Raw genomic sequence first — 14,761 nt, 5'->3', positions numbered from 1 at the left:
AAGAGAGTGGTACTTGCCATGTGAATTTCGGAAAGGCAAAATTAGTAAATACTTTGTATCCTTGGGAAGAAGGAAAAGACTTTTTCACCCTCTTTTCACTTTAATGCATGCAGAGTCTTGGTCAGCAGGTTTGTTGGGAGTCATAGATACCTGTACTCGACCAAGCTTTCCTTCCTTAGTGCCCATGTGTTTCATATTGTGAGGTAAATTCCTATTTCATAGGAAGCGTTTACCAGGTTTAGGGGGAATTTTCCTCTTCCATCAGAACACTGCTTTCTTCTCATGAAACAAAAAACTAAATCAGTTCTCCATCAGTTTCCCCAGTATATTCTTTTAATGTCATTTCCTGCCCAGAATTCCTTGTGGGATATGCTTTATCGCTTCTCTTGATACTATACAGGGAACTCATTCAAGTCCCAGTTTTGACTGGACATGGTTTAGTAGCCCCACCACACCTGAGACTTTTCAGCATGCCAGTTAGTCTCAATGACCTTCCGAGGCTTTTGTGGCTCAGGGAGGTAGGGAGAGTTTTTTGTGGTCCAATTCTAAAAAGGCAGTGCTTTTATTCTTTGTTATCTAGATCCAACGTAACAACTTTATAAATACCATAGTAGCCACCTGTGAAACACTGGAATTAATTTTGCAGCAGGTTAATTTGCATGAAAACAAAATCAAGGCGTCTTCCCCTACCTGCAGAACCTGGAGGGTAGACATACAGGTTTTTTTCTTTTCATTTGCTTTACCTTCAATCTTTCTGCAAATGCTGCACTCAGCTACTAATAGCTGACATGATGATTCATGTTAAGTCATGTATCAGTGTATGAAACCCTGCATGAAACCACACATGAAACCCTGCTTTCCTGACTGGTTAAAAAGAAATAAATTAAAGGCATTAGCCAAAGTGTAATTCAGGGAAACTTCTAGTGTGTGTGTACCATTAAATAGAGGATTGAATTTAAGGAGGTGAAGCTGTCCAAGGAAAGTGTCAGATAAACTCTGTATTATACATTCCTTTAAATATGCTTCAGGACTTACATATTCCATAAAAATTGTGCTTGCCATAGCTGTCCCTTCTCCATCTGTTACTTTTAAGGAGCAGCACTTATGTGGGGAGCTGTAGACTTATCTGCATGCTGTAGAGAAAACAATAATTTTGGCAAACTCACATAACTGTATCTGGCTTTAAAAACATCTATTAAAAGCAATTTCTGGCAGTTTCTATCACAGCTCTCTCTCTTTTTTTTTTTTTTTAAACTTTTGCATATATTTTCTCTATGTTTAGTGAGAAACAATTCCAGAGCGATTCTCATACAATTCTCATACAATACAAACAGTAATTGTATTTTGCAAGTCACTTATTTAGCAGGAGAACTATAGGGAAGGTAGGAACTGCCTTTGTTGAGGCTTCCCTAAACGAGTTGAATCTGTAGATGCATATCCAGAATGCTGTGGTGAAAATTTTAAACCTGCTTACTTGATCAAACATTTGCCTAGCTCCCTGATATCAGAGGATAATTTCTGAAAAAAAGCTAGTCTGTTTTAGAAATGTTAATGAAACACTTAGCTAAGCAGAGAATTGCATGTGGCTGAGTGCTTCAGAGCTACTGTCTTGTAAATGTTACTTTGCATTTAAAACACATTCTTGATTTCAGAGTGGTTCATGATTGTTTCTTGATTTAATCACTTACATAGGTAGGACATACCACTCCCTTTTGTAGATTTTAAGAAAACTAAGAAGTACAGCAATATCAGTGTGGGTCTTCAGTTTTGATGGTTTGGTAAAATCCTGTGTATTTAGTCAAACTGTCTCTGAAGGAGCAGATATGTAGTCTCAGCATGTGGCCTGTTTCTCTTAGTAGTCCATTAAACAATTTATAATGCTCAAAACCTGTGTTCAAACACGTGAAGTCATCAGCATCAAAATTAGCTTTTCATTTACTCTGTACTACTCAGAGTAAGGCAAATATTTCCTGTCTTGAGTGGCCAGTCAGATCTGCCCAGGTGCTTCCCTTCCTGCTAATAGGTATCTTATAAATTAGCAATTGAGATCCATTGCTATATTTGGATATTATGGGTACATGATACACAGAAATAATGAAGTCAGCATAAAATGTGGGGGGAAAAAAAAAAAAAAAGAGGAGCAGACCAGTAAGAGTCATTATACAAATACTGCTGATTTGAGCAAAAAGTTAATTAGTTGTGGATTTTTGCCAGTTGGTTGGTTGGCTCTATTTTATTGCAGACTTTGGAAACAGTTCTGTGTGGCTTTGACAGTGGCTGGCAATGGAGTTTACTCTTGCTCCCCAGTCTAGAGGCAGGCAGAAAAAACTCCAGGTAGCTGCATTTTAAAGGATCTTAGGGAAGGTTCGCATTCATGCTTTGTCCATTTTTTGCCTGCCTAACTAACCGCACCATCACTGGGTATGGGCAGCTCCGACTGCTCCTCGTAGGCTAAACTGCAGGCTGCCTCCTTCGTAATTGCGTGAGGCTGCCTCAGAGCCCTGTGAAGCTCTGCAGAACGATGCCAATGCTGCTATTTTAATTCAGTTTCTGTGGCAGCAGTATCTTAAAGGTTCAGGGTCTTCTGAGTCAGCGCGAACTAGCTGTTTGTTTTTTCTGGAGTGCCTCTACAGCACAAAACAGCAGGGTGGAAATGTTCCTCAGTTAGTGTCACCTGTGTTGCACATCACGGTGCAGAATTGTGCGGGGATGCCTGCTCAGGTCAGCTGCATGGCACTGCTGTTAGCAGTGCATTTTCCTAGATGCTTACGTTTAATGTCTGTCTTTTTCACCTCTCCATTCCGTTTTCATCCTTTCTTTCCCTCTCTTGGATCCAACCCTGCAAAGTGCTGGGTCTCCAGTTTTGCAGAAGAGGCCACTTGATTTAATAGTTCTTGTAGGTGGCCAACACCTCATAGAAATGTTTAGCACCTTGTTTAGCAGGCCCATATCTCCTTCTCATTTTTTCCTAGTAACAGGCCTGGAACCTGCTAAACTTAGGCCGTCTTTGTGACCTCTTCTCCCTGCAACCTGGCCCTTGCTAGTCCCACCCTTTGTATCCATCTTCTTGCTTCAAGTGATCTCTCTCATTTTTTTTTTCTATCCCCCTTCTGAGGAGAAAAGAAAAATCCCCAAGTCTTGCAAACCTGTACAAAATGTGTGCTTTTGGTGGGTATCGAATCTTGTTCCAGGGCATTAGTTTGGCCACTGGAAACAGATTAATGAACTAACCAGACTTTTGCTGAGAGTGCAGTGGGACCACGATGCTTTGTGTGTTTTGCTCTGGAAAAGCTACCTGTCGTATCGGGAGTTACTTGCACTCTGCAAAGAAAAAATAATAGCAGCGGCAAGTTCAGGGACTTGGCTATTGGCCACTTTTTGTTTAAATATAAACAGATTCCTAGGTTTAGGGGTTTAATTTTAAAAAAAAAAAAAATTATTTTTTTTTACTTCTTGTTCCTGTGTCCTTACCAGTAAAACCCCTGTGTTTCTTTTAAGAGAGTCCAGGCACTTGATACTTCCTTCTAGGGCATTCTATTTCCTTTCACACCTGCCCTAAAGAAGATGATGTTACTCAGAAATGCAGATTTGGACAAAATTTTTAGAGATATTTGGAAGAGGGGCAGTAGTAGTTATGAGGCCAAGGCTCAACAGGAATGTTTTAATTGGGGCACAGTGCAAGGTCACCCAGTGTTTTGCAGTGTGTTTTCCCCTGTCAAGTAAACCCCTGAAAGTGCGTTGGTGTCACTGAAGAAAGGAAGGTGTTCTTTCAAGTAAACAGAAGAAAAATCACTAAGTGGGTAACTCATTGAAATCCACCTGTAAGTTCATAGACTGCCAGTGCAAATCATGGAGCATCAACGTCAAGGGCTGTGTTTGTCCTGAACTGCGTAGTAAGTGGTGAAAACGTTACTGTCGTTAACCTGATGGGGAATATGATGGCAAATGAATCTTTTCTAACGTGATTAGAAAGGATAATTTCTTCTACTGCCACAAAACTACCCATCTGGTAAGATTTGCTGTGTAAAGAAGCTCATGGTCAGCTGAATACGTAATTTCTTCTCGGCGGATGACATGTCTGTGTACGTTTGAATTGACTGAGACTCAGGAATGTAGCTGTCTTAGATCTTTTAATGACAACACAATATTACTGGCAGGATGAGTGAGTGCTTGTTACACTCAGACTGATTTGCTTTGCCTATGTGCAATTGCCCTGCAAAGCAGGAATTAAGACACTCAGGTAACCACAAATGTATGAAATGTTACATTGCTACACAATCATTTAGATTTAAATACATATTTTTTTCTCTTCACATACTAGGAGGCACTACTTGTTTTGGGAGTTCATCTCGTTAAGGAAAGATGGAAGCGCGCAAGGGGTTGGTGGGGAGTGACTTTAACTTCTAGGTCACTCACTCAAGACCAGTATGCTAGCAAGTAAGCTGTGTTACCAACAGATGAATGTTCTGAAGACATTGTGAAATATTCATGGATACTGTTTGCAGATGTTCACATGAAACAGCTAGTGTTACTTAGACCCATTATTGACAACTCTTAGATGAGAGGCCAAAGCTTGAAATAAGAGTAGAGTTCGGATTTTTTTTTTAAAGGATGTGGGTGTGATGAAAGTGGTGAAGATTTTGCCTTTGTTTCTATTATAGAAGGAATGTCTGGCGTGATTATAAGTATCTAGTTTATTTGAAATATAACTTGAAATTCCTTTTAGTGTTTGATTAACAGCATTGCCTTAATATCTTCCAAGTTTCACTAAGCCCCGTGCTTTACAATGTGACATTCCCAGGAAACAGGAGGCATCATCTGTCAGAAGACAGGAAACATGCAATGATTAAATGCATTTTATTGTTTTCTGTGAAACTGTGCCCAGTTTCTCCCTCTTCATGTGGGCAGATGGAATTTTCAAGAGCTTTTGTTATTATACTGAAAAGATTTAGGCCTCATTTTTACTTATAATATTTGTGTATACAAAAAAATCTTAAAACCCCAAAAGATTACTTAGTTTTAGCTGACAAATTATAAATTATTTATTTATTAGCTGAAACATCAAGCTAGAAAAACTAGCTTGATTTGTTTCATGAAAAGAAATAGAAATATTTTTTCCTTTACTAGTGAGCATGACTCCTATAGCTTGTAATACCAATAACTTTTTGTGGGGGGTGAGGGAGAGATGCTCTACCAGAAACAGCAGCAGTAACAGTAATTGGGTTTTGTGATTTCTGCTTTATTAAGACTTCAAATCACACAAGTGGCAACTGTCCTGGTGCCCAAATGAATTCTGTTTGAAACAGTACGGATACCACTTACCTAACCTTTACAATCCTTCGAGTTTCTCAGCATATCAGGGTGAATTACTGCAGCTGGAATGTGTAGCCCCTTGAAGACTGTTCCTGTGTAACAGCTGCAGTCTCCTTCATGTAACTGAGCTTCAGGTTCTTGTCGTTTGCCCCTGCAGCTTAGAAAATGAGAAAGTTTGAAGGTATCAGTGGCCTAGGGTCATGTTGTGCGGTTCTGTGGGCCACACCAAGCCTCTGGCAGGCTCATGCAGTAGTAATTAACCATTGGGAAAGTGACTGAAATCTCCAGGCAGAAACTGTGGAGAGAAACCGTGTTGCAAACGGGAATGGAAAGAAACATCTACATGTTGCTTGGCAATGTAATCTGTTTTGTTAGTCTGCCGGGGAAAAGCAAACTGTGACTTCATATAGACAGAATTTCCTGGGGAAAATAATTTTGGATTGAAAAAAAAAATTAAACCTTGTTATTCAGAGTATATGCAAAAAGCTTACTATGTCAGATAGCCAATGATCATTTAGGCTTTGATTCATGATTAATTACTTTTCTGATTAATGATCATTGCCATCTATGCATGTGAGCTTATTTCCAGTTTCTGGATATTGCCATGTTTTAGAAAAAAAGAATTTTTTTGCTGATCACAGAATGATGTTGGAACATGGGTGAGACAGCCTCATATGATGTGGAGTTTGGACAATGGAGAGTTTAAATTAGGATTTGCAACTATCAGGCATAAGGCCACAGAAAACACCTTTTCAGCTGAAAACACATAGTTTACAGTCAAGTAAGTAGCTATATTTAATCATAAACTGTCAGGCTGTGATACAGTGTAGCTGTGACCAGAGCGCTAAAATGGATAAAGGAACAGAGAGACCATGCTTTAGAGAGCGGCAAAGAAATTTGCCTCTTACCAGTATGTGCAACAGCAAAAATTAGATTAAATCTAATTGATTAATCACCTTGATTTCAATTTTTTTTTTTCCAAGTCCTGCTTGATGTGCCAGTTTCATTAAATACATTAATTGCTTGTGGTTTGCAGTGTTTCCTGAGTGGAAAATGCCTTCGTGTTTATTGTGCCATCCAGCTGTTAGATCCCAACATGTAAATGAAATCAAACTTGTGTGTGCTTATCTCTATCCCTTCTGTGATTGGTTTAAAGGTGATGACACAATGACAGGAGATGGAGGAGAGTACCTTAGGCCAGAAGACCTCAGAGAACTAGGAGATGACTCTTTACCAAGCAGCCAGTTCTTAGATGGTATGAACTACCTAAGGTACAGCTTGGAAGGAGGACGATCTGACAGGTATTTGCCTGGACACGTATCTTTTCTCACGATAATTCTGCACGCATTTTGTTATACATGTTTGAAATCCCTTTCTCGGGGTCCTTCACTCAAGGGAGACATGGGATGCACTTGTCAAACATTTCTTTATTAGGGATGTCAGTGTGGCAGTCACCACTTTGTAGGACCTGTCCAGAAATGAGTACATTTGGCACTAATACTGTACTCGGAGTCTAATGAAGAATTTGTTTGTGATTCTTATTTGGTTCTTGAAAAGACATAGCTTGCTTTATTGTCTCTGCGGTCAGGCAAAGGAAGAAGCGTATAGCTGTCTATGGAAAGGGTTTATGAATCATGCCCATCGCCTCCTGTCGTGAGTCAGGTGATGGGTCGATAGGTGGACAGGGTGTTTCAGCGTTAGGTGAGCTGACTTTTTAGAGAAGTTTGCTGGCTATAGATATAAGAAAAAGAGCAATGGACCTGGTCATCCTGCATTGGATTAGCAGTGAGTGTATTGTCAGCAAGCACATTGATTCCTTCTGTTTCATCATGGTTGAATTAGCAGGAAAGAGAAGTGTTTCCTTCTACTGGCACAGCACTGTATTTATGTTGTAAATAAAAAACCCCAAACCATTAGAAAAAAAGAAGGTGTGTGCAGTCCAGAAAACTTACTCATTTGCTTATATCTAACAAGTTGAATTTAACCCTAGATGTATTTGCGGAATAATAATGCCTGCAGCTTTAATCTTTATTTTTTTTATTTTATTTTAGCAATGTCACTATAGTCTACAAAAAATATGGAGTTCCCTTTTCAAAATTAGAGCCTTTACTAGTGAGCAGAAGTGTAGGCTCACACTGGCAGGTTAACACCCACAGTTCTAGTTTAGAATAGGCTACCCGGGCATTCCTGTTTGAAAATGACAATGTCTAGTGTAAATCAGTAATGTCTCCAGACTTACTGCCTTTAGAATTGGGATTCACTAAAGGAAAAAAAGAAAAAAGTTGAGATCTTGGCAACAGAAGGAATTTTTAACCTACCTAATTTTCCAGTCTTGGTTGTTATTCTGGCAGCATTTCTGAAGCTCAGTGAAATCAGTAGGATCCGTTCTGTTTACTTCAGTAGGCTATGAATTGCTCCTGGAACAAAAGATGCCAGGAAGCAGTTTGGTTTGCCTCACAGCATGTGTAAATCCCTCATCATTCAGGTCTTATAAGCTTGGAGTCTTTGTTGGTTTTTAGACAGCCCCAGTGAATCCACTGAAAACAAAGTGACTGTGTGGCTTTTTAAGTCTGAGAGGATGTTTATGAACTACATCAGAATGCTTAAAAATCAAAACCTTTTATCACGTGCTTTCAATGGTACAAAGTTTTGTTGTTTTTTTTTTAATTTTAAGATGTGTTATAGAAATGATTGTGCAGGCAAGTGTTAAGCTAGTTTCTGCTCCCATTTAGAATATTTTAGCTTTTAAATACTGTCAGTGGATTTCAGTAGAAATTCACTGGCATGTAATTGATGTGTTTATTTTGTGTTGTATGAAAATTATTTCATGTCCTGTATCAAGCATGAATATATTGAAATGAAGCAAAATTATAAAGGGAGAAAGAATGAAAGAAAAAAGTACATCTTTCTAACTCCATGGTCTCATTTTCTGTCACTGTCAGGTTACTGGTTGTAAGAATTTTCACAGAGACTGCTTAAATTATTTTGCTTTTGCTGTAATGTGATTTTCATTGCATTAAACTGACTTTGGTTTTTCAAGAAATTCAGTAAAGCAAAATAGTATTAGCAGTCTAGACTCATGTTATCTTATGCATTAAACAATTTGATTTAAAAACATATCTCTTTCTTTTGTAACCATCTTCCCTGTTTATTTTATTTCTCTCTCCCCTTCATTCTTTTTCATATGCTTTCATTAGCACCATGCCCAGGTAGGTATTACATAGCATGAAAACATGTTGTCTCTCTATCCTTTTATGGCACCTGTCTCTGTTCATCCATTTTGGAGGCCTGCTGTATGCCGGAAAGTTGTTTTGGAGAACCAAATGAACGACGCTGCTTTTGAGATATAGTCTCAAATGAGTATGATACATAGTGGTGAATATTGATCCAACAGTACCCTCTGTCTAGAAAGGTCATAGTATGACATAGCCACTGTCCTACAGAAACTTCCCTGATTCCTGTACAAATACTGTTAGCAAGCATCAGGAAAACTGCACTAGATCGCAACAGCTGGTAGCTGTCTTTCTGTCACCATGCTGCCGGGGAGGTTAGCTGTCTTCCTTCTCTGTGTGGTGAAACAGTGGTAGAATAAAAATTAAAGAGAATGGACTACACTAGCTGGATTCTCCCTCTGGATATTGAGAGCCAGAACTGATTTGGGCCATATCAGATCACCACTATTTGAAAAGACCCCATTTCATTTTCAATCCCTTCCACCTTGCTGGTCTATGACAAGTGTGACGAAGCCTTTCAGTCTTTAAATAGAGAAATGTTTTCAAGGCTGATTGATGCAGTTTTCAATGATACCAGGTTCTTTTCCCAGCTTCTGAAACAACATACACTTCCCGCAACAAGAGATACACTCAGCTGGACTAGAGATTGCTAGAGGTCTGTCTAGGCTGGCAAGTGGATGTGTCCTGCAACATGGCCTCCCAGTCATCCAGATTAGAAACTTGGCTAGAGTGTGCTGCTCTTACTTTCTGGATACCACCTGGCCTCTATTCAGGGCTTAGAAGAGGTGGGTGACACATGCCCGTGCATTACCTAACACGGGCAAGAGGCACTCTTACATTCAGGAGTTTTGTAGCGTTCCTGGGTTCCACAGTTCAGTCTCTAGGGCTGAGTAGAGCGCTATTGACCCCACAACCCCCAGATTTGGAAAGAATCTGTATGTAGGCATTAGTTTTGTTGTTTAGTTGTCTCTGTGTTTTAGGTGTTTTTTTTTTTTTTTACAGGATCCCTGAAGACTTATTACAATAATAAACAATAAGTTCTGTTCAGTGCCACTACGCTTCTGTAACTGGACTGTTGTTTCAGTCAGTACCTTTATTTCTAAGTCGCAGAAGTACAGACCTTTTAACTACTGGTTTGCTCTTCATTAAGCTGGTACAGCACACAGAAGAGGGGCTGTGTCATCTGAACACTAGTTTTGAACTGAAGTGTAGTAGGAAATCTAGACTTCTAATTTACTGCAGACCTCAGTCATGCTTGTGCATACCTTGCCTGTAGATAAAGTCCATACCCTCAACCTACTGGATATTTACTGGAGCTTATGTACAGGTACTACATAGTGGATATGTACTAAGATACTTGTAGCGGTGGCAGTAGCGGTGCTGGGTACTTGCAGGAGAATACGGACAAAATCACCATACAGATAACCAGTCAAATCTAGTACATACTTCCTTTCATTCAGTATCTATCAAGGACATGACATTAGCTGAATAGCAGAACCTACAACTTGGATGGTGAACCTCTTACAAGCATTGCATGGCACAGTGAAGCAGTTCTGAAAGTGTCAAACATTGAAATGAATAAAGGATAATGATGGCAAATGGGGTCTGCCACTGAGGCTTATTTTTCAACCAAAGAACAAATGTTTACTGAAGTACTCTTGTTAGGAACAAGCAAGGTGTACTCTGCCTACCCAATTCACACTAAAATATGTAACTAAAATACTCTTCAGTCAAGATTCCCTTTCATAATTTTTTTCTGAAATGTTATATGCAGACAGTTAGGGTAAACTTCTGTCCCTATTGAAATTTAGTTGGTTGTTTTAATGGAATCGGAATTTTATTCCAGAAATGCATAATTCCAATAATACCAGCCTTACATTGTCTCACCTTTTCCACTTGTCTGGGTGAAAGACATTTCATGACATGTAAGAGAGATTATTTACTATTGGATTGTTTTTTTCTCAAGACTTTCCTAAGGCTGATACTTGCATAATACCTATCTTTGCTTTCAGTTTTGTACAATCCACCTAGTATGCTAAATAGGCCACTGGTATAAGTCAATGATCAGTAGCATTGATTATTCTTCAATGTCATGTATTTCTAAGAAAAATAAGATAACCACTTGCTTCTGAAAATGAATCAAAAAAATTATCGAGTGAATGTAGCTATTGTTAAAGAAGGCTGACTGGTCTGAATCAGAATCCACAAGATCTGCATTTAAAGCACTTGAATCTCATGTCCATAATGTACACGTCTTTTTTATTGCTAACTACTGAAAATGAATTATCCCTTAAAAGTCTGCATATCTAGATAAATGGCCTATTGTTCTGATCCAGTGTGTTAGTCATTAGGAGTACTACTCATGGATGTGTAAGCCGTGAAAAAAAACCTGCTTCTTTCAGTTATATGTACTATATTCCTCAAGATGCAGAACAATATCACAGAGTACATGTGTAACATCTGAAGGTGGTTGATCTGGTTTTAAAAATCACTATTGTAATACTGCTGCTAGTAAATATTTAAAGGACAAAACTAGTGGTATTTGGTAGCAGAAACCCCATTTACCTCAATATGTCCTTCTGTGGTGTCTTATTTGTCTTTTTTTGCTTTTTGCTAGTGGATTCTGCAGTTACATTCTGAGCCAGTGCTTGGAAGCAGCTTATTTACTGCCTTGCATCTCTCATTGCTACAGCAACCAGTTTTTTTGTAGAGCTGTGTGTACTTACAAAGAAAACAGTGCTCACGTTTGGACTGCCTCTCTAAAGATGCTGTTGGCATACAGAGGAAGAATTTTGTTTTACACAGGAGCTTGCGGCTGGCCACAATTCACCTTGCTGTGTGTACCTTCCAGGGGACAATATCAAGCTTACTTATTTACAGTTTTAAGGGGAGAGAGTAGATCATGACAAAGCTTCAGAAAGTCATTTCAGCTTTTCTTCAGATGTTAGCATTCTGGTTTTCCATAGTGGTTTGCTTGTGTGACGTAGCAGAAGAGAGAACTTCTCCAAAGAGCCATACTTAAAAGAAATTTATGCCCTTTATTATAAGGAAACTATCAGGCCACAAAGCCAATTACAAAGTATTCATGAGTATAAAATGAACTGTCACCTAGATCAGTCTCTAGGTTCTGCATTTTGAAGTAAATAATTCAGTCAAAAGACTTTGTGGCCCTTGGTCAGAAAGGTAGCATAACACAGATTTGTAAAGCTGTTTTCCCCCCCGTGACTATTATCTACTCCCCCTGGAAGCTGCATCATATTGCTAATAGCACGCTTTTTTCATTCTCCCACTCGATCTATCATGACACCTTTACAACATCATCTGTACTGCTGATATATTGCTATGGCATCCAACCAACCTACCAGCCTGCGATCCTTCAGTTCAGACAGGTCCCACACATTGAGCCATGCCTCCTACCTGAGGGACAGTGCCATGATTGACGATACGGTTGTAATCCCCAGCCAGCAGGTAAGCAAATTCTCCTAAGTTCACTTATCGGTTGGATAAATACAGAAATACAAAAAGATTGCAGTTTAGATTGTACTAGTGATACCACGTCGTGTGTGCTGCTTTGTTTATTTTAATATAAATCTCTCATTTTTATTGATATTTTATGGCCTATTATGCTGTGCAATATTAAACGCTATTCCATAATAAATGGATAAGCTGTGTGAATATAGTACAGGGACGGTCTTTATAATGTTCTCCATTTTAACTGATCTTTGAGTGATGCTAACAGCCATTGGGCTAAATATTCAGGTGATCTAATGAACTCAAGGCCATTGCCCTCAAAGATACTATCCTGAAGCATGCTTGTAGTTGAAAAAAAAAAAAAAAAAAAAAAAGATTTAGGAAATGCCACTTTGGTAAATCACAGCATTAATTTCACTGGGACCACTAACATATGATTACTTTCAGTAAGTACAAAATATTACAATAAGGGGTTTCTAATATCTTAACACAATCATTACTCCTTTGTTTTCTTTTTTAAAAAAAGTTTAAATGCTTTAGGCACTACTATGCAAAATACATCTTCTTATTGTTTGGTTGTTAAACTGATTTTATTGTAGTAAAAAGGAGGGTTTTTTGCTTACCAAGGTAACAACTCTGGCCAAAGAAGCTGAAAGGAATTCATACCGCTTAAGCTGGGGCCCTGAAAACTTGGACAATGTGGCTCTTTCTTCCAGCCCTATTCATTCAGGGTGAGTGTATCAATTAGCATTATACCAAAAAAAGAGAAACAGAGTACCTGCAGTGGCAGCAGCTTCAACTAATGCTTAACGAGGAGTTATATTTTAATTCGTTGCATCCTAGAGCTGTCAATAAATTGTTATGATTTCTTAAGCTCTGACAGTCAAGCAAGCCTGAGTACCAAGACTAGCCACTGAAAGCATTGCAAGTCAGTGAGCTTTCAGTCAAGTTCCAGAGGAATGAATAATTGACGCGCACACACACACATATGCGTTTGTGTGAATTTTATGGAGAAATAAATACAGTGCCTTTTTAAAGTTAGTAAGAATTGAGACCAAGGGCCTAATCACTCCTGATGGTGAGTACTTCCTATGCTAGTGAAGTAGTTTAGGTAAGCACCAACTCTAGCGTTTGTCGTGATTACTGAAGAAAGAAGCCAAGGATTTTAAATTACATGAACGGTGTAATAGGCAAGAAACTTAAACATCATGTGCTTTACACATATTTGGCCACTATGTTCATGCATTCTCACAACTGACTCTTTGTAATAAGCATTTGCATTTAGGCAAGCTCATTGAAATGGAATAAGATGGGTCAAAACTCAGGCGCAGCCGAATTCATATGTACAAAACTTATCCTGGTTGGCCTCAAAATCTGTGAGTGCATTTGCTTTAAGTGCTCTTACAGTGTTTTAAGTAAGTTTATTCTTTACACTGAATTCTACGCTTGTGTCCTGCTGTCACATTTGATGAGGCACATGCAGATGCATTAATAAGAAACTGATGTCACGAAAAAGCATTTTATTTCTGCAGAGCTGTGTTGTATGCAGCATGGCTGGACATAACAAGGAGAAAGTTGTTGGTTTGGGGTTTTTTTGTTTGTTTGGTTGTTTGGTGGTTTTTTTTTTGTTTTGTTAATCTCAAATGAGTTTGCAACAATCTGACAGTCCTTATCTTTCATAAAATAACACGGGAGTCTCATTTGGAATGACAGGCAGTCCTGGTCTAGAAGAGGAAAAATATTGTTATAACTGCGATTGCAAATTGAGTGATTTGTGACATATATGAGAAGTTTGTTAGCTGATAGCAGGATATTTGGCTGTGACCAGTGTTGTTTGGATTTGCTTTTCTTGAGCTCTAAAACTAACAAATTAAATGAAAATACTTAATGTGTACAATATGTATGTGTTTTTATATATGCCAGTATGTAAGCTTTAAAATGGTTTTGGTGGTTTATTCTAACCCTAAATAGTTTACAGGCTTTTTCCAAAGGACGTGTTACTTTTCACTTTCAGAAAGGTAGGTCCTTTCAGTGACTGCAGAGGATGAACTAAATACTTTCTGGAAAGGTGGCATTTTTTTCTTGGATGTGCAATCATTTTGTGTTTGTCTTTTAAAAAATATTAGTGATATTTAGATCTTTTTGGATGACCAGGATGCTAGCGATAGGATAAGAATATCTGATATTAATAGGAACAATGCTCCCTGCAGCCTTCTATGAAATAGTGACATTTAACACAACACAAATTATGTTCTTCTTTTTATACATACCAACTAACTTGCCACTAAATATTGTAATAAAGAAACCCATAATAATGATTACTCAGCCTTTGGAAAAGACTGTACAATGCTTCACTTTTATCTTGCTTAGATTTGTGCAAGTCATTAAGTTTATCATAAATTGTTGGGGTGCATCTTGTTTACATCTCTTTTTTAGGAAAATACATTAAGTTTCGCTTGTAAGACCTTAATTTAAAAGTGAAACAATTGTCGAAGTACTGTGTGCATGATTGTTGCATTCACTTAGCTAGAACAACAACAACAAATATTTTTGTCATTTATACCCTGCTCGTCACCTACACCCTCCTTCATACACAGACACACACTATTACTAGGTTCTTATGAACTAGCAACACTGCTGACATTTCAGGTGCACGCACTGAAGTAGTATATATCTGTCATGAAAGAAAACTCCTAGTGTTTGAAAAGAAATCCTATAGAAACATTGTTAGTGGCTTTAAGCAA

The 14,761-nt window shown here is 38.4% G+C and overlaps 1 protein-coding gene across 50 annotated transcripts in view; it reads left to right on the top strand.

Moving 5' to 3' along the window:
- Positions 1-14,761, top strand: part of ANK2 (ankyrin 2) — a 381,284-nt gene that overhangs the window by 305,025 nt on the left and 61,498 nt on the right. For all 50 annotated transcript variants that reach the window (XM_069806335.1, XM_069806911.1, XM_069807877.1 and 47 more), the window contains 3 exons: positions 6,470-6,614; positions 11,912-12,014; positions 12,645-12,748. In XM_069806335.1, the coding sequence (XP_069662436.1) occupies positions 6,470-6,614; positions 11,912-12,014; positions 12,645-12,748 (352 nt within the window). The remainder of the gene's footprint in view (positions 1-6,469; positions 6,615-11,911; positions 12,015-12,644; positions 12,749-14,761) is intronic.

This window comes from Haliaeetus albicilla, chromosome 1 (assembly GCF_947461875.1).
Source record: "Haliaeetus albicilla chromosome 1, bHalAlb1.1, whole genome shotgun sequence".
NCBI lineage: Eukaryota > Metazoa > Chordata > Aves > Accipitriformes > Accipitridae > Haliaeetus > Haliaeetus albicilla.
The sequence above is the reverse complement of the archived record's forward strand: the minus strand, read 5'-3'. Positions and strand labels throughout refer to the sequence as shown.